This window comes from Taudactylus pleione, unplaced genomic scaffold, assembly GCF_031769625.1.
Source record: "Taudactylus pleione unplaced genomic scaffold, aTauple2 ptg000380l, whole genome shotgun sequence".
Taxonomy (NCBI): domain Eukaryota; kingdom Metazoa; phylum Chordata; class Amphibia; order Anura; family Myobatrachidae; genus Taudactylus; species Taudactylus pleione.
The window spans coordinates 2,114,688-2,141,191 of record NW_028284781.1 but is presented as its reverse complement, the minus strand read 5'-3'; the positions used below and the strand labels follow the sequence as shown (position 1 = coordinate 2,141,191).

General features: G+C 44.6%; 1 protein-coding gene across 3 annotated transcripts in view; it reads left to right on the top strand.

Annotated features, from left to right (window-relative positions):
- NCAPG2 (non-SMC condensin II complex subunit G2) overlaps positions 1-26,504 on the top strand; it is a 126,572-nt gene that overhangs the window by 97,617 nt on the left and 2,451 nt on the right. For all 3 annotated transcript variants that reach the window (XM_088445426.1, XM_088445428.1, XM_088445427.1), the window contains exons 18-26: positions 45-198; positions 342-518; positions 1,996-2,112; positions 4,750-4,887; positions 18,319-18,418; positions 19,137-19,327; positions 20,484-20,627; positions 24,073-24,176; positions 25,165-25,265. In XM_088445426.1, the coding sequence (XP_088301552.1) occupies positions 45-198; positions 342-518; positions 1,996-2,112; positions 4,750-4,887; positions 18,319-18,418; positions 19,137-19,327; positions 20,484-20,627; positions 24,073-24,176; positions 25,165-25,265 (1,226 nt within the window). The remainder of the gene's footprint in view (positions 1-44; positions 199-341; positions 519-1,995; positions 2,113-4,749; positions 4,888-18,318; positions 18,419-19,136; positions 19,328-20,483; positions 20,628-24,072; positions 24,177-25,164; positions 25,266-26,504) is intronic.

Here is a 26,504-nt window from a genome sequence, read left to right as displayed (position 1 = left end):
TCGCCTATGAGATCATGCATCTCATTTTATTCATTATCTTCTAGCTGCTCTGTTTTGTCCAAGTTGAGGAACTTGAATATTGGGGCTGAAGAAAACAAATATTCCACACTCATTGACTGCTTGTGTCGTTGGGGGCAAGTGGGCCACATACTGGAACTGATAACCGATTGGCTTTCAGAGACTTTCCCAGAGAAAACGGTAACGTGCAGTAATAATTACCCATATTAGGATTTTCCAGTGGGAATGTTAATGCATTCTTCACAACCTGGGCCAAGTGAAGGCAAGGATCCCAGATTAAGTTTATTTTCTAATCTATATATGTATATATTTTTCTCCTGTAGAGTCCAAAAAAGGATTCTGTACGTCAAGTGCGCATTCAGGATACGATGGAGTGTAAGCCTGAGTTAGCTCTTAATTATATGGAGTATATTCTGACCCACACCGTGAATCGAGATTACTTCTTCTCTGCACCAACTAAGAAATTGAATAATCTGTTAAAACTTCTGGGGCTTGTGAAAGTAAGCATTAAATTCCCAAACTGTATTTTTTTTCTCTTGTGTTTAATAGAAGTTGTAAAATTTAATTGTATACTATTTCTTTGCAGGGATTTACTTACTGCTATAAATGTGTGCATAATTTTTGTTCTCGTAGAGCTTCCCATACACATTATTTTGATTTGACCCATGATAACTTATATCCTCCCTAAGCTTTCCTGTCAGCCTTCTTGGTGTGTAACTAATCTTGCACGATACAATAGCTTCAGCCTGATGTGACTGAGTGAGTGTTTTGTGAAGTCATTTGGGGAGTTGTAAGGTCAATGTACAATGTACATAAGCAGGGAACACTGACCTGGCACATCTCACTCCGTTTGCTCTGGACTAGTACAGAGAAAATAATAATGTTAGCACTCATTACACTTTTCTAGGTACAGTCAACAAAAGAACATGTTTGGAGCTAATGCATTTAAATCAGTTTGTGGAAGTAATGAAGATATGATGGCTTCTATACAGAGAAAATAACCAGTCACATTTCATTAGAAATCTAGTACATGCCAGGGGAGAGTGGTCATTCTGCAGTAGTGTAACTAAACAGGTTACAGGACACCCACCTAGCACATTTACAACTTGAGGCTAAAACAAAATAAGCCCATATAGTACATAAACAGTACACAATCAGGTTTAGTTGAGGACACCGTTTTCTTACCATTAAACATTCCTTCCGTCATAATTACATACTGTAAGTTTCATATTGGAAGTTGAACCTAACTAGACTCTACTGACCTAATTTCAGGTATATTAGATATACATTACTTGTTTATGCATAATAGCTTAAGCAATTCGATAATTTCCTTTGGAAATAACACATCACTCATACAGAAATCATTTTAGCTTAGTAAGGTCTGGTTGTTGAGGCATATTCACAGTTAAAACATGATTGTTCAGCATTTACTGTGTACTGTATGGAGATGTACTAATAAACTAGCTTTGGTTATTGCTGTTACATTCTCACCACTGTAAAGTTATGCATTAGCAAAGGCTTGCCGCAAAGGTGTTATTGTGTGAGCACTTTGCTGATGGAGATCACAAAAGTCAGAAATAAAGTACAAAAACTTTTGTGACTGGTAGAACCTACACGATTATGACACAGCATCCAAAATTCTGTTTAGACCAATAATTTATAAGGAACGTTAAATTCTGACATCTATATAGCTACTAGACATGCAACTGCCTTACTGGTGGTTACATTGTAGAAATCTGAAATTTAAAGTACTTTGACAACATTTTTCTTTAAAATCATTAGACACTTGTTTATATATGATTTTTTTATTAATTAACAAAACAAGATATGCCATGATGGTTAACTTTAACTGCTTTATACATTTGACTAAATTCTATAAATTAAAAATCTTATTATGAAAGCTGTCGTTGAATTACACTCATATAATAATCCTAGCTGTTGATTAATGGTTCCCTGCACATGTAAAAATGTTTTTAGGGGGTGCTATGCTCATCTATGATGCCATCTGAAGATGCAACACTGAAAATCAATCAGGAAACTTCTCTGAGGGCATTCAGCATTTATTGCAGACTCAGTATCCACCTCCAAAACAAGGTAATTGCCTTAAAACAGTAATGTGCAATGTTTAGCACTAACTGCTAGATTTTTCCTGAAGTTATCTAACTTAACATGTCAGATGTGCTTACTAATGCAGGCTTATGGTATCTCCTTCAAATTTGGTCACACCCTTGTAATTATTATTATTACCAGTTATTTATATAGCACACACATATTCTGCAGCGCTTTTACAGAGAGTATTTGCCCATTCACATCAGTCCCTGCCTCTGTGGAGCTTACAGTCTATATTCCCTACCACATGCTCACACACATACACACTAGGGTTAATTTTTTGGGGAGCCATTTAATCTACCAGTATATTTTTGGAGTGGGAGGAAACCGGAGAATCCGGAGGAAACCCACGCAAGCACAGGGAGAATATACAAACTCCACACAGTTAGGGCTATAGTGGGAAACGAACCCACGACCTCAGTGCTGTGAGGCAGTAAAGCTAACCATTACACCGTCAAACCCCTGTTATTTTTTTTCTAACCCATTATCTGAGGAATTAAAAGAGAAAATATATTTCTTTCCAAATAATTTCATCCATTACAGAAAATCAAAATAAAACCTGGTAGCATAATATAGGGGTCTGGGGTGCAGGCTATCTGACAGTTTCTCTACCACCTTGTGCACACCCATCACTGTTTAGCTTGCTCCTGCATTCGCCCCACTTGTAAAGCTACCATAAACAGGCGAGTGGAGAATGTAGCAGGCATCGCATGGCTCCAGTTGCTCCTATCGATTTTGCCTTTTTTGCGATACAGTTCACTAAAGACATGCTGCTTCCCTGCACACGCAAGATGGGACATAGCAAGCCTGACTCCTATGCTGCACCACAAGTGATCTTCTGGAAATAACCCCAAAAATATAGAGGTTGTTGAACAAAAAAAACCTACTGTTTTCCACATTTAAGGGGAGATGTACTAAGCCTTGAAGAGTGATAAAGTACCAACCAATCCGCTCCTAACTATCACTTTACATGCTGTGTTTAAAACATGGCAGTTTGGAGCTGATTGGTTGACCCTTATCACGCTCTACTTTATTACATTTCAAGGCTTAGTACATCTCCCCCTCTATCATAGTTATTGAAAACTGGGTTCTACAATATTGCTATGACAGTCCATTCACTTCCGTAGTCACTAAGGAAATGCAGCAATGTATGAAACCTCACAATATTTCCCCTCCTTATCCTGTTGACAATCCCAACAAAAGCTGTATTTTATGATACAATTTGTTTTACTCTTGTCACTTAGACCATATTATTTATTTTTTAATAAATAACCTTCATCCACTTGGGGGACACTGGACCTTCGGGATTTTGGTACTTTATAATATTCGGCTCTATTCCTCCTGTTTACCAAAGTAAAATGTTTTTTTTTTATAAAGCTGCTAGCTTTCGGCACACAGTTCAGCCAGGTCTGAGCATACCCACCCCTCGGAGCTGCTTTGGAATATCCTAATGGTAGCAGTGTTCAAGGTTCTATTTGTACTTAACTGTTAAATCCGTTTCTCAGGGACCGCCTAGGGAACACGGTGTTTTCTCTTTTAAGCTCATTTTGGGATTGTTAGTTGTCAGCGTGTTTGCTCACGTATTCTCTTGCTTACACATTATTCTTTTGGGACTTTTAGTAACTTAAACCGGAGGTAGGGCTGGGAGGAAAGCAGCTTTGCTCTCAAAGAAAATTAACTCTGTGTCCTGCTCCTTTACCCTCAACACATCCCCATTGTAGCAGTAACCCCAGATGGATTCAGACAAATGGATTTAACAGTGAGTACCAAAAAGCCTCTTTTGAAAACGCAAGTCCGGAAGACTGCTCTATACCAGTGGTTCCCAAACTTTCTTAAATTGCGACATCCTAGAGTATCAGTATTTTTTTTTTTTTCACGGCACCCCTAGGTCAACCGTTTCTTATTGAGAATTTCAGAAATTTTTTTTAAATTAAGTAAACTGTGGTCCTTAGGATCAGTAATGTGGTGGTGGACAGGGATGCGCTTCTGTTTGTCCACATATTTTATGATAGGCAAAACCAGTGCTTGTGTCTGCCAATCACATTAACCATAAATAATTTAATTTGGTCCTGGACCACCAACCCAGGGTACCACAGCACCAAGTTTGGAACCACTGCTCTAATCCAATGGTCCAGTTTCTCCCAGGAGATTCATAAAAAGGAATTTGACATAAATATAAAAGTCAAGCTCCATTACCACCAGAAGTTGTCAAGATTTTTGTGCACAGATTTAAAATACTACAAAATGTTGATGTGAGCAAGAAGATCATTAGGTAGTTATGGTGTCCTTGATTGCAGTTTTAATTTAAACTCAAGGCACAGTATCTTTTGATGAAGTGTTCTTTTTGGTACCTAGTTAAAGTTCCTGACTGAACTGAATGTAGAATGCTATTATAATGATGCATTGCTCTAAATGTGCCATAACTTGTTTTAGAAATTTACAATCTGGTGTAAATGGCAATGAAACAGTTGACCCTGTTGTTTTTTTAATTCATTATTTATTTGCTGGAACATGCCGATGACCATTCTATGCAATATCACGAAGCATGGTCCATAAAGTGTGATGGTGGTGTGTTTTTTGGTTATGTACACACACGGCTACATCTTTGTTCACGTTCTGCAGTTTAGCTCAGAAGGCAGAACATATCTGTCAGTCCTGGAAGACACTGGCGGATGGATTGAAAGCCAAGTCCTTGCATTTCTTGCAAGTAATGAAGTTCTTACAGAGCATCAGATCTATCTAGCTGGAGAAATACTTAAGGTGAGATCATGTGCTTTTTATTTGTGTGTGTGTGTGTGGTTTAGCTGTCTCTTGTAGTAGGAAGGAAGGATCACCACTGCAGATTAGTTTCAAAAGTGAAATAAATTCACATATTATTCAGAACAAATGCATTGAAGTAGCAAACCCAATCTTAACAGATTTTCCTCAAGGGCATACAGACAAATATGTACAAGGAGTTAAAATACTAGAAGAAAAAAAATGCCAAATTCAGTTAAATTAACCATGCAAATGAAGCATTGAATTCATTGGCTAATGCAGGTATAGCATCCTGCCCATGTAAGTATAATTAAACACCCAAAAATTCATGTAGACATTGGAATGAAGTAATACTGAGATTGAGAGTGCTGTCCTGTGTGTGTGTGTGTGTGTGAGATATATATCTGCCACCGTGGAACTACAGGTTGAGTCTCCCATATCCTAATATTCCGATATACGGAATTGTTTTAGCATGATTGAAATAGTGAAACCTTTGTTTTCTTCTGGAGGGTCCATCGAAGGTCTACAGGAAACCTTGTGGTATAGGTGATGACTAAGACATACGGGCACCATACAGTTAAATTTTCTCTCCCAGGATGCAACGGGGCCTCCCTTTATACCCCGCCCCCAGGCCGGAGGCTCCTCAGTTTTGTTTGGTTCCTGGCCGGAGTCTGGTCACTGTAGTGCAGTGGGGCTGTTGCTAACAGCCCTGAAAATTTCAAGTTTTTTTTTTCTAAGTGCGGTTAGCGTGAACAGTCCAGTGAAAGTTCGCACGGCCGCATCCTCACCCCGCTGGTGCTGAGACGCCGGTACTGATCAGAGCCTCTCGGCGGGCCTCAGGGGTCTTGGCTAGTAGGGCCCCGAGGGATTCCTAGACTGCGGCTGGACGCTACGGGGTGAAGGTAAGCGACACGCACAGCGGTGGTGCGTGCCAAGATGCAGTCTTTTTCCTCCAGGGTGAGGGACACCCTGGGGATGACAGCAAGTGTGGCACTGAGTCCTGCGTCCACACTAAGCTGTCTGGGACTTGGGACTGGAGTTCTGCGGAACACTTCAACGTCCCAGGGGTTAAACTCTGGCCAGTAGAGGCAGCTTTCCCTGTCTAACAGCCGGCTCCTCCCCGCTGCTGGACACGCCTTTCCACTGTGGTCTGGCTTGATCTGTGACAGCTTCCTGTTTCCGGCTCCGCCTACCCTTGAGTTCTTCGATCATTCTCCTGGCTGTGTGTCACTGATCTCCACAGGCAGTGCGGAGTACGGGTCCCCCTACATACCTCTCCTCTGCTTGGTGGTCAGTGTATGTAGCACTTTTTGTCCTACTAGATGCTAAGTCTCTGTAGTTGATTTAAAGAAGTGCCATTAAGTGCAGGTATTATTGTTATCTGCATTTGTTTGTGACTGTGTGCTAGCTGTGTCTGTTTTCTTTGCTAAAACCTATCAATCTTTTGTTGCTATCCCTGTATCTATTCTGCTATTCTGGGCCATAAGCATGGGTGTGGTGTGGGTGTGGCACAAGTCGCAGCTGAGACCTTTAAGTGATCCTCTTTACTATGTCTGGCAGTGAGAGTGATATGACTAAGTTAACCCCTATTAAACTGCTCTGTAAAAAATGTACAGCAGTGTTCGAGGCAGGGCCTCTGAGGAGTTATTTTTCCGATGTTACACTGCCTCGGGTCCTTCTGAGGCTTCTGCTGTTCAGCAGAAGCCGCCATGGGAGTGCTTTGCAAAAGCACTATCAACCATTGCAGGGCGTTTAGCAGACACAACTATGTGTTCACAATTCAGGTTTCAAAAACAGCACCTTTTGCCAGCGCAAAACCTGCTGCAGCCTCCTACACCTTCACAGGTGTTGCCCCCCTCAGTGGGTTAATACAGTTCCTGCTATATTGCAGGGTTCGACTGAGATACGTCAGCAGGACAGCAGACCAGCTAAAAGGGTCTTGCTATCGTTGCAATCTACTGTATGGGATGATGTTGATGTATCATCTGATGATGGACTGCTTCTGGATGATTCTTACTGAGCTACCTCCTCTGGAGGCAGGGGTCAAGTCTAATATATATATATTTCAGGGCTAATACAAGCTGTAAAAGCAGCCCTAATCATTGAGGATGAGCCTCCTGCACCTAAAACTAGGCATGTATATTTCATGGAAGAAAAGGTGACTGAGGCTACATTGTCTGACCAATTGGTGAATCACTTGGAGGTAGCTTGGAAAATGCCTGGAAAGCGGTATCAAACCGCAGAAGCGTCTAGTCTCTGCTTACCCTTTTGCTGAGACTTATTTTTCCAAATGGGGGACTCCACCAGTGGTGGATTCCCATGTCACGAGCTTGGTAAGAAGCGCAACGCTTCCTATGCCTTCCATGTCGTCCCTGAAGGATGTTACAAATAGGAAGGTAGAGGTATGCCTTAAATCTGTTTATTCCCTTTCAGGGGCTGCATGCAGACCAGCTATGGGCATTTGCTAGGTGGCTTGGGCCATGGAATCTTGGGCTAATAGCCTTGAAACATCCTTAGCCTCTATGCTACCAGGGAACAGCTGAATCTGGTGGGAAATCTCCGAGATTCGGCTACCTATATAAATGAGGTAGTTTTGGATATTGGCCTACTAAATTCCAGTTTCTTCGGCGGCCATTGCGACTCGCCGTTCTCTGCGGCTCCGTTCTTGGAGAGCTGATGCGGAATCCAAGAAGGGGTTGGAATGCTTGCCTTATGACTGTAAAGTCTTGTTTGGCCCTGATTTGGACAAAATTGTGAATACCTTAGCAGCAGCTAAGTCTGCTTGTCTGCCTTCTGCTCCAGCCTCTTCAGGGGCTCGGACTCCGTCCTATCGGGCCCCAGGTAAGGCTAGAACTTAGTCCTTTCCCAGGCCATCCCCCTCCAAGAAATCTGCCAGGCCTAAGAAGCAGCCCTGGAGTACCAGACGTCCGGCTGCCAAGCCTGATGACAAGCCCTCCGCTTGACGGGACGGGCTTCCTCCTGGGAGACCCCAGGGTGGGAGGTCGACTTCTTCAGTTTGCCCAGTACTGGTGTGAAACTACCACGGATTCCTCGGTGAAGGAAGTGGTCTCTCTGGGGTACGCCCTCTCTTTCCACAGAAGGCCTCCCCATCAATTCTTTTGCACTGGACTTCCGAAAAACTCGAACAAGGCTGTGGCTATTCAAGAGGTGGTACAATCCATGCTGCAGGCAGGGGTCATTGTACCGGTCCCGTTGTTGCAAAGAGGAACAGGGTATTATTCCAGCCTTTTTCTAGTCCAGAAGCAAAACTGTTCTTACCGTCCTATTCTCAATCTCTGGTCCCTGAACAAATTCCTCAGGGTACCCAGGTTCAGAATGGAGACCCTATGCTCAGTTATACTGGCTATGGAACCTGGGGATTTTATGGTATCCCTGGATATTCAGGATGCATACCTGCATATTCCGATTGTTTCAGCTCACCAATGTTTTCTGAGGTTCGCTGTGTCACAACAACATTTCCAGTTTCAGGCTCTGCCGTTTGGCCTTGCAACTGCACCTCGAGTGTTTACAAAGGTCATGGGGGTAATGGCAGCCCATCTGTGGCTACAGGGGATCCGCCTTTTACCATACCTGGACGTCCTCTTGCTACTAGCAGGGTCCTCAGAGGTACTTCACCACCAGCAGCTAACGATGTTTGTGCTCCAGGTACACAGGTGGTTGATAAATTGGAAAAAGTCCTCACTGATTCCTTCTCAAAGGATGCTCCATCTGGGAGCCCTGTTGGATTCACAACAGCAAAGGATTTTTCTGACAGCAGAAAAGATCTCCACTTTGCAGACGCGTTTATGCAGATGCCTTCACAATCTCAGTGTGTCAGTCCACTCAGCAATGCAGTTACTGGGATCCATGGTGTCGACATTCGACATGGTGGAGTATGCCTACTTTCATTCCCGGTCTCTGCAGCTATTGATCCTCTCCAAGTGGGACGGATTTCCCCATCATATACGGACTCAAATGGTGGTGCTCTCTCCGGAGGTATGCCTGCCGCTAACCTGGTGGCTACAGACTGCTCACCTCACCATGGGGCGTGCCTTTTGGATCTCGGACTGGGTCCTTCTGACAACGGATGGCAGTCTGCGGGGCTGGGGCACAGTGACTGCTCCACACTCCTTTCAGGGAAGGTGGACTGCAGAGGAATCTGCGCTTCCAATCAATATATTGGAACTGCGGGCAGTCTTCAGGGCTCTGCAGCAAGCCAGGCTGTTGCTTCACGGAAAACCTGTGCAAGTACAGTCAGACAATGCCACGACAGAGGCTTATCTAAACCGTCAAGGAGGAACTCGAAGTCAGGTGGCAATGACAGAGGTGTCACGCATTCTGTCATGGGCGGAAGGCCATCTACCAGCCATATCGGCTGTTTTCATTCCAGGAGTGCTGAAATGGGAAGCGGACTTCTTCAGCCATCACGACGTGCATCCAGGGGAATGGTCTCTTCACCAAGAAGTGTTTCAACTTCTAGTGGACAGGTGAGGCCTTTCAGATGTGAACCTCATGGCCTCTCAGCTAAATCACAAGCTGTTTCAGTACGGTCCAGGACAAGAGACGCCAGTGTCTCTTGGTGGACGCTCTCAGTCAAGTGGACTTTTCCACTGTTTTCTCCAATCTCCCTCCTTCCTCGAGTAATTTGGATGTTCAAACAAGAGGGAGGCATGGTCCTACTGTTGGCTCCAGCGTGGCACCGACGTCCATGGTATTTAGATCTTCGGAGTCTCTCCATCGACACTCCGTGGCTGTTGCCTCAACGTCCGGACCTGTTATCTCGAGGTCCTTACCTCTACCCAGATCTGGGTCGTCTGTCTTTGACGGCGTGGCTCTTGAGACATCCCTCTTAAGGTCCAAGGGGTTTTCCGGCTCTATGGTTAACACCATGCTCAGAGCAAGTAAACCTGCTTCTGCTAGAATTTACCACAGGTTATGGCATACCTATTTTGAGTGTTGTCCAAAAAGTTATGATCCCCAGGTGTTTAGGATACCCAGAGTGTTGGCTTTCCTGCAAGCGGGTTTAGACCTTGGTCTCCACCTTGCTACACTGAAGGTCCATATCTCGGCCCTTTCAGTGTGGTTCCAGCGAAGGATTGCTCCTCTTCCTGACATACGCACTTTTCTGCAGAGGGTCATTCGTATCTAGCCTCCCTTTGTCCCTCCTGTAGCGCCTTGGGATTTGGCTGTTGTCCTTAAGGCTCTCCAGAGCCCTCCATTTGAACCACTGGATCTCAAATGGCTTACTGCCAAGACTGTTTTTCTTCTGGCCATTGCTTCCGACAGAAGAGTTTTTCATAGGGACAGGACAGTGCTTCGAGCTCGCCCTGGGTTCCTTCCTAAGGTGGTCTCTAGTTTCCACATTAATGAAGTAATTATTGTGCCAGTCTTTAATTCCTCAGACCTCTCGGCAGGGGAGGCCTCCTGGTACGTGCCCTCAGGATTTATGTGGATCGTACCAGTTCTCTTCAGAAATCAGACTCCTTGTTTGTTCTTTATGGCCAGCCAATAAACAAACTTTGGCTAGATGGCTTCGGCCTTCCAGTCCCGCCCTCTGTTAATGCTCATTCTACTAGGTCTGTAGGCCCTTCGTGGGCAGCTAGTCGTGGTGCCTCGGCTGTACAGCTTTATAAGGCGGCCATGTGGTCTTCTATCCGGACCTTTTTGAGGTATTATGCCTTTGATACCTTTGCCACTCAGGATGCTTCCTTCGGGCGGCGGATTCTCCTTTCTGCACAGGAGCGTCCCCGCCCTTGAGGGTACTGCTTTGGGAATCCCCAAGGTTTCCTGTGGACCCTCTATGTACCCTGCAGTAGATAAGTAGAGATATGGTAAGAACTTACCCTTGTTATCTCTCTTTCTACGAGGTCCACAGGGCGCCCGCCCTGATACGGTTTTCCGTCTCCTTCGGTGTGAGAATGTGATTCTAGTGTGTTCCAGACTTTCTTCTCTCTTTTATCCTCCTCCGGCCTTTGGCTTGCTTCGTAACTGAGGAGCCTCTGGCCCGGGGGCGGGGTATAGAGGGAGGCTCTGTTGCATCCTGGAAGAAAAAATTTAACTGCATGGTGCCCGGATGTCTTCGTCATCACCTATACCCCAAAGTTTCCTGTGGACCCTGTGGACTTCGTAGAAAAAGAGATAACAAGGGTAAGTTCTTCATTGATGTTTCAATGCAAACAAACTTTGCACACAATTATTACAAATATTTTATAACATTAAATAACATCTTTAGGTTGTGTATAAGGTGTACAGTATATGAAACATGAATAAATTGTATGTACATAAACTTTATTTGATGCACAAAATTATTACAAATATTGTATAAAATGACCTTCAGGCTGTGTGTATAAGGTGTATATAAAACATAAATTCATTCTGTGTTTAGATTTAGTTCCCATTCCCAAGATATTTCATTTTGGTATGCAAATATTCCAAAATACAGAATATTCCGATATCTAAAATACCCCTGGTACCCGTAATTTTGGATATGGGAGACTCAGCCTGTGTGTGTGTGTGTATGTATGTATGTATGCACTGTAGGTATGTATATATGTGTGTATATATATATATATATATATATATATATCACACACAGTATATAGGGTTCACTCTCTCTGTACATCTGTATACTGTGAGGGTGCCGACCCTCTAGGAGGGCACCAGAGCATGTTATTACCGTTGTAATGCCGGGGCTTGCAACCATATGAGATATATACATACATACATACATACATACATGTTGAGTCTCCAATATCCGAATATTGTGAAATACGGATTTCTTTTTTTGGCATGACTGAGATAGTGAAACCTTTGCTTTCTACTTCAGGGTCCATAGGGGGTCCACAGGGTTGACCTTGGGGTATAGCTGGATCTGGATCCATGGGCACCACGCAGTTAAAGCTTTGCTGCTCCCAGGATGCACTTGGGTCCGTCCTCCTCTATACCCCGCCCCGGCCACCGGCACCTCAGTTTTAGTTGGTGCCCGGCCGGAGTTGGGTCACCCTGTCGCAGTGGGGCTGCAGGAGCAGCCCCTAAGCTTTATTTTAAAAGAGAAATTTTTTATTTTTTTCTTCTTTTTTTACACTGTTAGAGCGGCAGCATCAGACTGTCCTTTAGGACGTCCACGCTGCCGCTCCTTCTCCCCGCTGGCGCCGCGACGCCAGTACAGCTCTGGGGATCACGGCGGGACCCCAGAGCCTGTACTAGCCGGGCTCTGGGGACTCCCTTGACTGCTGCCGGACGCGACGGGGATCAGGTAAGCCGCGGGTCGCCGCGTGCGGCGGCCCGCGGATACTTCAATGCAGTCAGGAGCCTCCGGTCTCTGGGGACAGACCGGAGGCGCTAGCGGCGGCGGCGGGCTCCCCCTCAATTGAGGAATACCCTGCGTGTCCGCTAGACCACCAGGGTATCAGGCTGGTAGCGGGACCGGCAACCCGGGGGTTAATTGCTAGCCAGGGGAGGCAGCCTTCCCTGTCTACCGGCTCCTCCCCTCAGCTCAGCGCGCCTTTCAACTAGCAGTCTGGCGTCGCTGAGCTGCTCTTATCTTACGGCCACTCCTCCTCTGAGGTCTCCGGCGGCCATCTTTACTGGCACATCGCAGACTCCCAGGCGGTATCAAGTGGACCGGTCCCCCTGTGTACCTCTCCCCTGCTAAAGGACTTTGTACACAGCGCTATAGCCCTCCCAGACACTGAATCTGGGCGGTTGATTGTAGCGGATGGTGCAGTGAGTATAACTTTTCTGCATTGTATGTGACTATTGCTAGTGCTGCCTGTCTGTGACTTATTCTCCTTTACTGTCAGCTTATACCTATCCCTTTCCTTCTCCTACGGCCCGGCAGGTGTGTGGGGGAAGGGCGTTTTTCTGAGACCCTCACTTATATAAAACACGTATTTGTGGGGTCAGTCACATACTGTTGTGTGCTACACAGTACCATATCTGGGCTGTTGTGTCGCATACTGGTGAGTGCGCGGGTGTTAAAACCGTAATTCCTCTGGTGATACCTGTTTCTTGTGATTTACGGTATCATGTCTGATGAGGAGACTGAGCGCTCTGTGGCTCCTGTGTTATTTTCCTGCAGACGCTGTGCTGCTGGAGTTGATGGGGAGGACTTATCTCAGGATGGTCTGTGCGGGCGGTGCCAGCTGGTACCGGGCCCCTCCAACCCCCCTGTATCACAGGACCCTCCTTGGGCGATGTTTTCACAGGTGCTGGCGTCTATTGCGGACCGGTTATCGGTCCCATCAGCGGTCCCTTCTAGGGCGTTACCGCAGCCCACCATCCCCCATTCCCCGAGGGTTCCACAAATGTTGCGGTCTTCCCCCGGGGCCCAGACTGTGGGTCCTTACTCGGGACTGCCTGTGTATGTGCAGTCTTCCCCAGGGACGTGTCAGTCTGTAGTGCCTTTGCAGCCTCCGCCTTGGGTGGATGTTCTATCCAGCTCCGTACAGAGTCTGGCGGCTTCATCCTCGGCGTTTCAGTCCATGTTGCAAGGTGATGTGCCACCAAGGGTGTCTAAACGTCCGGTTGTGAGTTCACTAGCTGCGCAGTTGTCGGACTCGGAAGTGTCCTCAGATGATGGAGAAATCCATGAGGACTCTGACTCTGATGTCATGGGGCAGGAGGTGGAAGCTAAGTCCTCCATTAATGTTCCAGCCTTAGTTAGGGCGGTGCGGGCTATCCTACATGTTGAGGATGATGCGCCGGCTCCTAGGTCGAAGTTTCCTAATTTTAAAAAGGCCAAGGTGACCTCAACTGTGTTCCCCCTGTCTGATCAATTATCGGATCATATGGCGGCGGCCTGGCAATTACCTAGTAAGAGGTTCCATCCACAGAAGAGGTTGGCGGCGAACTATCCTTTTCCTGAAGCTCATTGCAGGAAATGGGAAACTCCGCCGGCGGTGGATTCCCACGTTACCCGCTTGATCAAAAGCGTGACGTTGCCATTGCCGTCTATCTCCTCTTTGAAGGATCCCACGGACAGGAAGTTGGAGACTTGTTTAAAGTCCATTTATTCTCTTTCCGGGGCGGTGGCTCGCCCGTCCATGGCTATCTCCTGGGTGGCTAAAGCCATTGAGGCATGGGCCAATGCCTTGGAGGATACCTTTCCTGATGAGGCTCCGGATATCCAGAGAGCGTTAGTGGGACAGATGCGGGATGCAGCTTCCTATATTGGGGAAGCGTCTTTGGATGCCAGCCTGCTCACTTCTAGGGTGTCGGCTGCAGCGGTGTCTGCTCGGCGCTCCCTGTGGCTGAGGTCCTGGAGGGCTGATGCAGATTCAAAAAAGGGTCTGGAGGCCTTGCCTTTTAATGGTGATTTACTATTTGGTCCGGATTTGGACAGAATAGTGGATACTTTGGCTAAGTCCAAGTCGGCTTTTCTCCCTTCGGCCTCTGCGCCGGCTAAAGTGAGGAGCTCTGCCTTTCGGTCCTTTCGGGTTCAGGGTAAGGCCAAGGGCCAGTCCTTCCCAAGACATTCGGCGACCAAGGCCGCACCCAAGCCCAAGAAGCAAGCATGGAGTGCTCGACGCCCTTCTTCCAAGCAGGAGGATAAGCCTGCTGCCTGATGGGACGGGCCTCTCTCTGGGGGACCCCAGAGTGGGAGGCCGACTTCTCCAATTCGCCCAGTGTTGGCACAATACCACCACGGATGCCTGGGTTCGAGAAGTAGTCTCTCAGGGGTACGCCCTGTCTTTTCGGTTCAGGCCGCCCCACCAGTTTTTCTGTACGAGTCCTTCTCTGGACAAGACCAAAGCTGGTCAGATTCAGGTAGCTATAGAATCCTTGCTACAAGCAGGGGTCATTGTTCCCGTTCCGCAGTCTCAGCGCGGGACGGGGTACTATTCTACTCTGTTTCTGGTACAGAAACCCAATGGTTCTCATCGCCCTATCCTGAATTTGAAGTCTCTGAACAGATACCTCAGAGTTCCCAGGTTCAGGATGGAAACGTTACGTTCCATCATTCTGACGATGGAACCCGGGGATTATATGGTCTCCCTCGATATCCAGGACGCCTATCTCCATGTGCCCATAGCACCGGCACATCAGCGGTATCTGAGGTTTGCTATCCTGAACCATCACTACCAATTTCGGGCGTTGCCTTTTGGCCTTTCCACGGCTCCGAGGGTGTTCACCAAGGTGATGGCGGTTATGGCTGCCCACCTTCGGGGTCAGGGTCTACGTCTGTTGCCGTACCTGGACGATCTTCTGCTGCTGGCGAGCTCCCCGGAGGTGCTTCTTCGACATCTCCACCTGACCATTGCTTGTCTTCAAGCACACGGGTGGTTGATAAACTGGAAGAAGTCCTCCCTGATTCCATCACAGCGGATGGTTCATTTGGGAGCCCTGCTGGATTCTCGCCAGCAGCGGATTTTCCTGACTCCAGAGAAGGTCTCCTCCCTGCAGCTGCGGATACACAGTTGCCTGAGCAGTTGCCGCCTGTCGGTCCATTCAGCTATGAGAGTTCTGGGGTCCATGGTGTCGACATTCGACATGGTGGAATTTGCCCAGTTCCATTCCCGGCCCCTGCAGGCGCTGATTCTATCGGAATGGAACGGGTTACTTCACCGGATCCGCTCTCAGATGCTGGTGTTGTCCGCAGAGGTTCGGCAGTCTTTGGCTTGGTGGCTTCAGACGGTGCATCTGGTCGAGGGGCGCCCCTTTTGGATCCCGGACTGGGTCCTGCTCACGACGGATGCCAGTCTTCGGGGTTGGGGGGCAGTGACCGGCTCATTATCGCTTCAGGGTCGTTGGTCCGCGGAAGAAGCACTTCTCCCCATCAACATCCTGGAACTGCGGGCTGTGTACAGGGCCCTGCAGTCGTCCGGCCCCGCTCTTCACGGAAGGGCGGTTCAGGTGCAGTCCGACAACGCTACCACGGTGGCGTACATCAACCACCAAGGGGGAACTCGCAGTCGGGCAGCAATGTCGGAGGTGTCTCGCATTCTTGCTTGGGCGGAGTGTCACGTTCCAGCGATCTCGGCAGTCTTCATTCCCGGAGTCCTCAATTGGGAGGCGGACTTCCTCAGCCGTCACGATGTGCATCCCGGGGAATGGTCGCTTCACCCAGAGGTGTTTCAGCTACTCGTGGACAGGTGGGGGCTGCCGGAGCTGGACTTGATGGCCTCCCGTCACAATCACAAGTTGCCCGTTTACGGGTCAAGGACAAGAGACGCAGGCGCCTGTCTGGTAGACGCTCTGTCGGTGAAATGGACGTTTCACCTGGCGTATCTGTTTCCTCCGATATCCTTACTTCCTCGGGTTCTGCGGAAATTCAAGCAGGACGGCGGCACGCTCGTGCTGGTGGCTCCGGCGTGGCCCAGACGTCCTTGGTACTCCGATCTGAGGTGCCTCTCCATCGACGCTCCGTACCTTCTTCCTCAGCGTCGGGACCTGTTGTCTCAGGGGCCCTGCCTTTACCCGGATCTGGGTCGGCTGTCTTTGACGGCGTGGCTCTTGAGACAGCCGTCTTGAGGTCTAGGGGTTTCTCCAGTTCAGTGATTGGTACCATGCTTAGGGCACGCAAGCCTGCCTCCGCGCGGATTTACCACAGGGTGTGGCGCACTTATTTTCAGTGGTGTGAATCTAGAAACTATGATCCGCAGGTGTTCCGGGTTTCCAGAATCTTGGAATTTCTTCAATCGGGTTTGGACCTCGGCTTACGCCTGGCCTCTCTGAAGGTTCATGTGTCTGCTTTGTCCGTGTGGTTTCAGCGACGGATTGCTACACTGCCAGATGTTTACACCTTTTTCCAAGGTGTTCTCAAGATCCAGCCTCCCTTCGTGCCTCCGGTGGCTCCGTGGGACTTGACTGTGGTACTGAGGGTCTTGCAGGGTCCTCCTTTTGAGCCGCTTGAGTCGGTGGAGCTCAAGTGGCTGACGTTTAAGACCATTTTTCTCCTGGCAATTGCTTCGGCCAGGAGGGTTTCAGAATTGGGGGCGCTTTCCTGTCGCCCTCCTTTTCTGATTTTTCACCAGGACAGGGCAGTGCTCCGCACGCGTCCTGAGTTTTTGCCCAAAGTGGTTTCAAAGTTCCACATTAATCAGGAACTTGTTGTGCCAGCTTTTCAGTCACCTGATCTTTCTGCTGGTGAGGCTTCCTTGGATGTGGTCCGGGCACTTAGAATCTATGTGGACCGGACTGCTTCGGTTAGGAAGTCGGATTCTTTGTTTGTCCTCTTCGGTTTTCACAAGAGGGGTTGGCCTGCCAACAAGCAAACGTTAGCCCGTTGGCTTCGTTCAGTTATTTGTGAGGCTTATGCGCAGGAGGGTTTACCTGTGCCAGCCTCTGTTAAGGCTCATTCCACTCGTTCTGTGGGTCCCTCTTGGGCTGCTAGACGTGGCGCCTCCGCTGTTCAGCTGTGTAAGGCGGCTACTTGGTCTTCAATTCAGACGTTTTTGAGGTTTTATGCTTTTGACACCTTCGCCTCTCAGGATGCATCCTTTGGGCGCCGGGTACTCCTTTCAGCACAGGAGCGTCCCCGCCCTTAGTTGAACTGCTTTGGGACATCCCCAAGGTCAACCCTGTGGACCCCCTATGGACCCTGAAGTAGAAAACAAGAGATATGGTAAGAACTTACCTTTGTTATCTCTGTTTCTACGAAGTCCATAGGGTCCACAGGGCGCCCGCCCTGACGCACCTGGCTTCAAATGGGCTGTGTGGCTGGTCACCGGTTTTCCGTCTCCCATTTCTGTGAGTATGGTTTCTTGTGTGTTCCAGTCTTCCTTCTCTCTGTTTAGTCTCCTCCTCCGGCCTTAGCTGCTTACCAACTGAGGTGCCTGTGGCCGGGGCGGGGTATAGAGGAGGACGGACCCAAGTGCATCCTGGGAGCAGCAAAGCTTTAACTGCGTGGTGCCCGTGGATCCAGATCCAGCTATACCCCAAGGTCAACCCTGTGGACCCTATGCACTTCGTAGAAACAGAGATAACAAAGGTAAGTTCTTACCATATCTCTTGTTTTTTGATGGTTCAATGTACAAAAACTTTGTTTAAGGCACAAACTTATTAAAAATATTGTATAAAATGACCCTCAGGCTTTGTGTATAAGGTGTATATGAAATATAAATGAATTTCATGTATGTACATAAACTTTGTTTGAGCCACAAAATTTTTGAAAATATTGTGTAAAATAACCTGCAGGCTGTGTGTATGAGATGTCTATGATACATAAATGCATTCTGTGCTTAGATCTGCTAGCTCATTATGGTATGCACATATTCCAAAATACGGAATATTTCGATATCCAAAATACCCCTGGTCTCAAGCATTTTGGATATGGGAAACTCAACCTGTGTGTGTGTATATATACTGTATAAATATATTCCATAATTTAATATTCATCATTCTACCTCTCAATCTCAACAATGTATTTCACCTTCTGACTCGATCACATAATGTAGAAATAACATTTTATCATTCTTTGTCTTCTGTGGAAAGACCTATCTGACAGTATGTAAAGATGTGGTAATGGTTGGCCTTGGTGACTCAGAATTTCAAGCACAGATTATTCAAATGATCATCACAATAATAGAAATTGGTAAGTGTTATTACACTGAGGTTTGTCTGGAGGGGGTGTAGTTGCGAGGTCAACATTCAAAATGCTGACCATAAAAACGGGGACACTAAGGTCGTACCCGGCCTGCCGACATGTTAATACGATTTAAAGCATTTCAGTAGTGTCGGCTTTACAGCTTCAAACATGCTTTGCCATCATGTTTGAGGTTGTAAAGCCTACAGTGATAAAATGCATTATTAACATGTTGCCATGCCAGGTTCCCTCTCAGTGTACCTGTTCTCATAGTGCGACCTTCAAAATGTCAGCAATCATACCGAGCCCATCCGGAGGTGTTACCAGTGTATTTATGTGTATATTTTGTCACAATGGAGCGCATGGAGACCCGGAAAGCAATTAGATATCATCAGATTAACAGTCTTTTCGATAGAGGGGTTTCCTTGGGGCCACTACACATTACAGTTTTTAAAGCCCACTATTTCATACCATGCTATACACACAGAATAGTTTTAGGTATATTGTGGGAACATTGTTCTGGTCACCTGTGCAGCACTAAATTCCCTCATATAATTTACAATGATTCCAGCCATGGTCCTACATAGTCAGGCCAGATATTAGGAATAAATACATTTTGTGAAGAGAAACATACATTTTATTTTGCATTTTTGGTGCAGTTGAGTTTATTATTTTTCTCTTCAGTATAAAGTAAACCTGTATGACTGCTTGATTTTGTTCCTTCCAGAGAAGTGCTATGACTGCTTGCCAATGCTGCTCTCTGTACTGAAAGAGATAACAGAAGTGTGTTTGGCACAGAAGATGAGTAATGCCAGTGCGGATATGGATAGACACCTTGAAGGTATTCAGACAATCTTCCACAAAACAATTGAGACTACAGCTCGCAGGCTTAGGAAACAGCGGGAGGAAGCACTCCAGGTATATATAACACAATAGCAATCTTCTCGTATAATGTCCCAGATTTCACCACCTATACTGTAGCTGTTCCTTATCAATCACTTACCTCACTGGAAATTTTGCAATTAAAACAAGTTTATCCACTGAATGGAAATCTTCATATTTGACAAGTTTATGATCTTTTTCATAAATATTGGTGACTGATACTAGCATGGCTGCCTACTGCCACCACTAAGGCACGTATTCAAATTGAGGCGAAAAGCCGGAATCTGCGAAAAAGTTTTGCCAATGACGTCATTTCGCCAGGCGGAAAAGCATCACCGTATTCAATTTGAAAGACTTTCCGCCTATGCATTGTAGTAGGCGGTAAAAAGTGCAGAATTGGGGTTTTGGGGTGCAACGTTGCGGGAACCCCTGTGCAGCCTTCATACAGTCCCCCAAAGGTAAATTCTGTCAAAATAAAAAAAAAAAAAAAACTTCAGAACACCCCAAAAAAATCACTTTCATTTTGGGGGCGCAAAAAAAAAAAAAAAAATGTTGGTGGACAAAGTTAAAAACTAGCGAACTAGACTCTAGGGGGGGGGGGGTCCCCAAGTATGCCCCATGTGTTTTTTTTTTTTTTTTCATTGCAGGGGCTTGCGGCAGGTGGATTTTTCACGATTTTTTAACTTAACTTTAGCAACTTTAAAATATGCTGGCCCCCATTTTCAAGTACCCCAAATTTGCTGGGATAAGTTATTTTCTGCAAAAAAACCTCCTGAATACTATTCTGCAACACTTATACAAAAACACTATTTAGCAACTATTGAGCCCGTTTAAAAACACCAAATACCTTCAGCAAGCCAAATCCGGGGTAACCATAGCTAACCCCCATGTCAGAGCATCTTTTGGGGGGTGTCAGGCTGATTTCCCCAAATCTGACATGACTTTCCGCTTGTTTGAGTTTCGCCGGGTCCCATTTTCGCGTACTTTCAAATTAAATAGGCGGAGACGCGCGCGATACTTTTCCGCCTGCAAAGTGAGTGGAAAGTCCGGAAAAGTATCGCGGGTCCGCTCAAATTGAATACGGCTCTTAGTCTGAGGTCTAGTGTTCAAGTGACAATTCTAATTATGCATATATATTGGCAGTGTTCTACTTTTTTATGGTCATAATGTTGTTTTTCTGCTTAATTTGTAGCTTCTTCTGTCTATTAAAGCTCCTCTTGGCCAGTTTATAAACATTGTTCAGTGCTGGCACACTGCATCTTCTGAGGTCCATCGGGGAATGCTCTCCACAATCCTAGCTGCAGCGGTGGTAGAGATAAGCCACGTGTTACGCAAAGTAGGTGCTCGTCCATCTTTTCATCCTGACTCGCATCATTTCTACAATGTCTACCCCATCTGCATTTACTGACACTGAGCTGCCTTCACTAGCTCCTATGCCACTAGATGTCTGATTGCCTATTTATATAAAGGATATTAATAGGTACTTAATATTGTGTGCAGAAGTTAATGTTATGGGTATATGGAGCTTTTCTAACTATTGAGCAGAACAGAGATAATATACCACATATTTGTATGTTCATTTTCACTTTAAGAATGTTCTACAACAATAGCAGAAAGCTTTACGTTACTAACAAAGTGTTGACTAAACAATTATATCACCAGGCACAACAGACATCATAATGCAGTATATATTATACAGGCCTCGACTTAAGCAAGGAAGGCAAACGTTATTATATATTGTGAGCTCATTTGCTGCCATTTTGTTTGCTGACTGGAAGACATATATGGAGCAGTATAGAAGAAGGTAAAAACTAGGGTGACACAACATGTGGATAGATAGAACCTATTACCATAACTGGCACCATAGATATAAAGTGGAAATCTGTGGCTGTGCTCAAGTAACCTTTAGGGGTCAATCCAATTAGGTACAAGTTGGCCTGTGCGAGCTGTTTTCACGGGACACTCGCACTGCAAATTGCAGTTGTAATCCAATTCCAAACTCGCATTGCTTTTCTACAGGAAATGCACTTTTTTTTTGTGTGTGTGCGTACCTCCCTGAGGGTGTAAAAAGGTAGGGAAAGCTTTATTTTAAGTTAAAAATGTTGGGATCCAGTGCAGAACCCCTTGGACACCCCCTTCTCCCTCCCTTAATGACTAATTAGGCATTTGGAAGTTTTCAAATAGCTTAATTGTCCCAATAATCACGTCATTTTTGGGTGTTAAAAAAAGGCCTCAAATTACTCTAAAATGAACTGTTGTGTTAGTTTAGGCACCCGAAATGTAATTAAAGTACTGTATTTTTAAAATGAAAAATACTCTTAATTGCTTTTTATCATTATTTTTTTTATTTTTTTTTAAACTTAGTGGCCTCAAATTAACACAAAATCACCTTTTTGTATTTTTTTTTTTCATTATTCGTTTAGTTCATTTGTGTTTTAAACAAAAAAGTTTGCTTTTTATCATTCTTTTCTTTCTTTTTTTTTATATATTGCACAAATCAGCCATTTGACACCATTTAAAAACCTCCAATACTTTCCTTCTATTCACGAACAGCCTTTTGTAAGATTCTGCTAACGAAGTTGTCACTCTTTTGGGGTCCAGGATTGTTTCCCCACTTTTTCATAAACTTCTCCATGTCACATTTTGTGGAAATATTGCACACATTCACGACGATTACCATGAATAGGCATTTCTGATTGGATCTCGGGAGAGCACATTCGTGCGATGTCTGCAAGTTTCATGAAACAAACTCTTTTGCAAGCTCACACCTAATACGATTGACACCTTAAGTCACGGTCATTAAGACAATAAGAAGTTTCACCTTACTGCTTTTTATGCATAGATCTGTGGATAGATTCTCCCCCAAACAGGCACATTCCCTGATTACGTGTAATCTTGTAGATTTGGAATAGAATTGTCTTGTAACAAGAAGAAAGAAACCTAGAATAACATTGTGTACAGTAAAAATATGTTCAAAAACACTAAGGGTGAGCACATATAAAAGGATGATGGTAGTCCCCTATTTTGATAATAGATGGTAAACACCACTTTGGGTGTGGCACCTTGTTAGAAGGTGACTAAGTGATACCACTACACATAATATCTGTCCCCAATAAACAACACTTCTCTCCATCTGGTTCCTTTCTTTCAAGAGAATGATGCTGGAAACCAAAAAATAAAACAATAGTGCAAATCTACTAAAAGCTTCAAGAATTCAATTGCACTCACATATTGAATTAAAATTAAAGCATATACATATGAAAAGTCTACTGAAAATGAATCCCTATGATGAAATTCTATCAGAAGCTTAGATAGCAGTATGTAGCAAAGTTCAGACTTTAAAATCACCAAGGTAACGATTTCAGTTGTCCTGTCACCACCACTTAACACGTTTCAAACCCGTAGGTTCTTCCTCAGAAGCGTGGTAATATTAGTCCCAATTTCCTGTAAATACCATTAATAACTAGGAGCATCCACGCCCCTTCCATTAGGAAACCTTTCTCCTGGAGAAATCGCTGAAAGTGGAACTAAGATGGGCGACAGACTTCCTATTATGCATTTCACTGTAAGAGCACTTCCTAATACGGATAGTGTAAAACAGTTGATTATCCATTCTTCTGTTTTAAATACATAAAGCCCATCCCAAGGTGAAGTCTGTTTAGATAAATAGTGGGAACCCATTATTTTGAAAACCGATGTCTTTTACGATAAACATCCGCAATATATATTATGTGTTTCAGCGTGAGTCACATCATTTAGGTAGAATTTTCCATAGGATGGTCATCATGGGAATATTACACGGTGACCACAAAGATTATATAGGGAATGGATAAGCGTGTGCTTTACACTATCCGAATTAGGAAGTGCTGTTACAGTGGAAAGTATAACGGAAAGTCCATCGACCAACTTAGTTCCAGTTTAAGAGCTTATGTCATTTCCGCCCGTACGTGTCCTGGTTTCACCGGGAAGGGACGTGAATGCTCCTTGTTAGGAATGGTATGTATAGGAAACTGGGAAAAGCATCACCACACTTCTGAGGTTTGACCACACTACAGGTTTGAAATGCGTTAAGCGGTGGTGAGAGGACAGCTGGAATCGTTACCTTGCTGATAATTAAGTCCTTCTTCACCTACCTGTTAGCAGCTGGTATTCGAGACTTTTGCAGTTTGCTGTCTTTGCTACATGCTGTTCCCTTTTGAGCATCTGTTAGACGTTTATCTCCATAGGGATTCAATCCAGTAGACTTTTAATATATATATGCTTGTATATTAATTTCAGTATGTGAGTGCAATTGGAATTAAGTGCTTGAAGCTTTTAGAAGGTTTTGCACTATTATTTAATTTTCTGTTGCTGCCATGAGTCCCATGAGTGAAAGGAACCATCCCATCCACTTTTAGTGGGGAGTAGAATAAAGGAGCGTTGTGTTTGGGGGCATCTAACATGTGCAGTGGTATCACCAAATTACCCTCTGGTAAGGAGCCACTCCCAAAGGGCTGTTTATCATCTATTTGCAATATAGTGGGCTACCACCATCATTTTATCTGTGCTCACCCTGGGTGTTTTTGAACATATTTGCTATACAGAATGTTACGCTATGTTTTTTTCTTCTTGTTACATTACATGACTATTTGATTCAACATCTACAAAATTACTTGTAATCAGGGAGTAGACTGTGTGGGACAGAATCTATCCACAGATCAATGCATAACTGACATCATGTAATCCTCATGCCCACCTTCACTTGCCTTCTATAACTGACATGTGCACGTTGTATGGTTTAGATTTCAGATCCAAGTGAGGTTGCGCCTCCAGCATCTGTGTCAGACCTGCCTCCGCTGTCAAGCTGTCTATTGTCTGCTCTTCTAAAGACACCCAGTGTATTGAAGTAAGTTTTATTCTAGATTTCATGTTTAAGAAGGTGGCAAAGCTCACTCTTTTAGAGAGCAGTATAATTGGACATCTCCAGGGTGTCCTGGAAAGGATTTCTATGCAGTTATGTAGTTTGGTGAGCAGCACAGACGGTGTAATGGTTAGCATTACTGTCTCACAGCACTGAGGTCGTGGGTTCAATTCCCTTTATATCCCTAACTGTTTGGAGTTTGTATATTCTCTCTGTGCTTGCGTTTGTTTCCTCCTGGTGCTCCGGTTTTCTCCCACACTCCAAAAATATACTGGTAGGTTAACTGGCTCCCAACAAAAAAAAATAACCCTAGTGTGTATGTGTGTGAGCATGTGGTAGATTGTAAGCTCCGCTGGGCCAAATATTCTCTGTAAAGTGCTGTGGAATATGTGTGCGTTGTATAAATAACTGGTGATTATAATATGTTTTCAGTCTCCCCAGTGTGCTTGACTCTTGGCTGGTGTTAGTTCTATGCACAGACACTGTAATGTGCAAGTAATACATTGTGTGCTTCAGTGAAGTTTAGTCGCTGATTTTGAGTGTCTATGCACTATGTCTACGGGAAATGTTTATTAAGTTGCGTAAGAATTTGGCAGTCACCTGAGATTTTGCTTTCTGGTGGTCTGTCAGTGTAAAGTATTAGTTATTGCTGTGGTTAGTTTCACATTTAGTTGAAGTTAAAATTCTAGAGGTATTAACAACTTTTATTGTATTGCATATAAAAGGTACACTGGTGGCTGTGACACGAATGAGTATATTCTTAATCTGGAAGTTATTTTAGGGAACATTTCAAAAGGCAGGTCATTTGCTATTTAAGATCTGCTGCTGTTAGTAAATTGTACGTCAGTAGAAGTTAACAACCCTATTGCTGTACTGTAAGAGGTGAAGATTATTTCCTGGACTCCGTTAACTCAGTTGTTGTTTTCAGCAGAATGTGAATTATTGTTACATGCATTAAGATTTCCTTTCTCAGTTCATTTTTAGGGGAATTGGCTGTATGCATCAGTATGGAAGAGATTGACGGGATACTAAACTTGACTGCCTTATTGCATATCATTCTGGCCAGCTGTAAAGGTATTACATCACTCATCTCACTTAGCCAATAATGAGAAATGTTTGACAACACTGTATGTGACTGGAGGCGCTGATTCTGAGTTGGGCGAAAGCAAAAAACCTTGCATCTGTACAAACCATGTTGCAATTAAAGGGAAGCTAATACATGTGTTTTATTTTTTTTGCATGCCGGGTGAATACTAACTGCTTTTGCATGTAGCCCACAAATACTGAACAGCTTTATTTTCCACAGTTTGGACACACCAAATTTAAATCATCCCCACCTGCATGGTAACATGGTTTTGCCAAGTTATCTGGTTATTTTGCTTTGAAGAGTTTATGTTCCCTGTATACAGTCATAGGCAAGACTAGGGATACTTAATCCATAGGAAGAAGAATGTAGTCCTTCTATAGTGGAACATATCTTGGGATTCATCATGATCTGATGATGATGAAAGGAGTGATTATGAATTGTATTGACTAAGCACCTCAGATTTATAAAAGCCCCTTAGGGGATCAGCTGCTTAGTGTATAGACGGAGTACTAAAACATTTTCAGAGTCAGATTTGAGCTTTTCCTGCAATGACTGACCTCCACCTTCTGTACATTTTAATGTATAGCTTTGTACCTGGCCTCCTTCAGCTTCTATTAAATAAACAATTTCCAGGCTTCCTAATTCTTCCTGTAGTTTATTTCATTTATTTTATTTTTTTGCTTTTCCCCAGGACTAGGTCTTCCAAACAGAGTTCCTTTTATTGGCCTCAGATATGTTATAAATCAGTTATTTTATGTGCATTACATAGTTTTAAGTCCTATCCAGATGCTCCGTTCAAATTCGAGATGGTTTAAACTTAATGACTATAACAATTTAATAACTGGGTTTTATTTCCGTAGTATTTATGTATGTCCTAGGTTGTCTATCATGGATAGCATCAGGAGCCTCTTCAGCCTGTTAAATATAACTCAAAATAACATTAAATGTGTTTGAAAATAATAAAACATACAAAACTAATCAGAATATTTATATAAGAAGTTGAAATACACTTTAGAAATACTTGGAGCACAGTTATCATCACACAGTCAAAACAGGGATGAATCCTGCACCAGTATCTTTATCATTACTAATATCTTCAATTTAAAAAGTATAAACTTTATTGGTATGTATTAAACGTATTAATCTTATCAATTGAAATACAGTAGGTGAAAAATAAAACAAAAGAACGTGAATAAAGGAATGAAGAATAGTAAAGAGTATTAAAA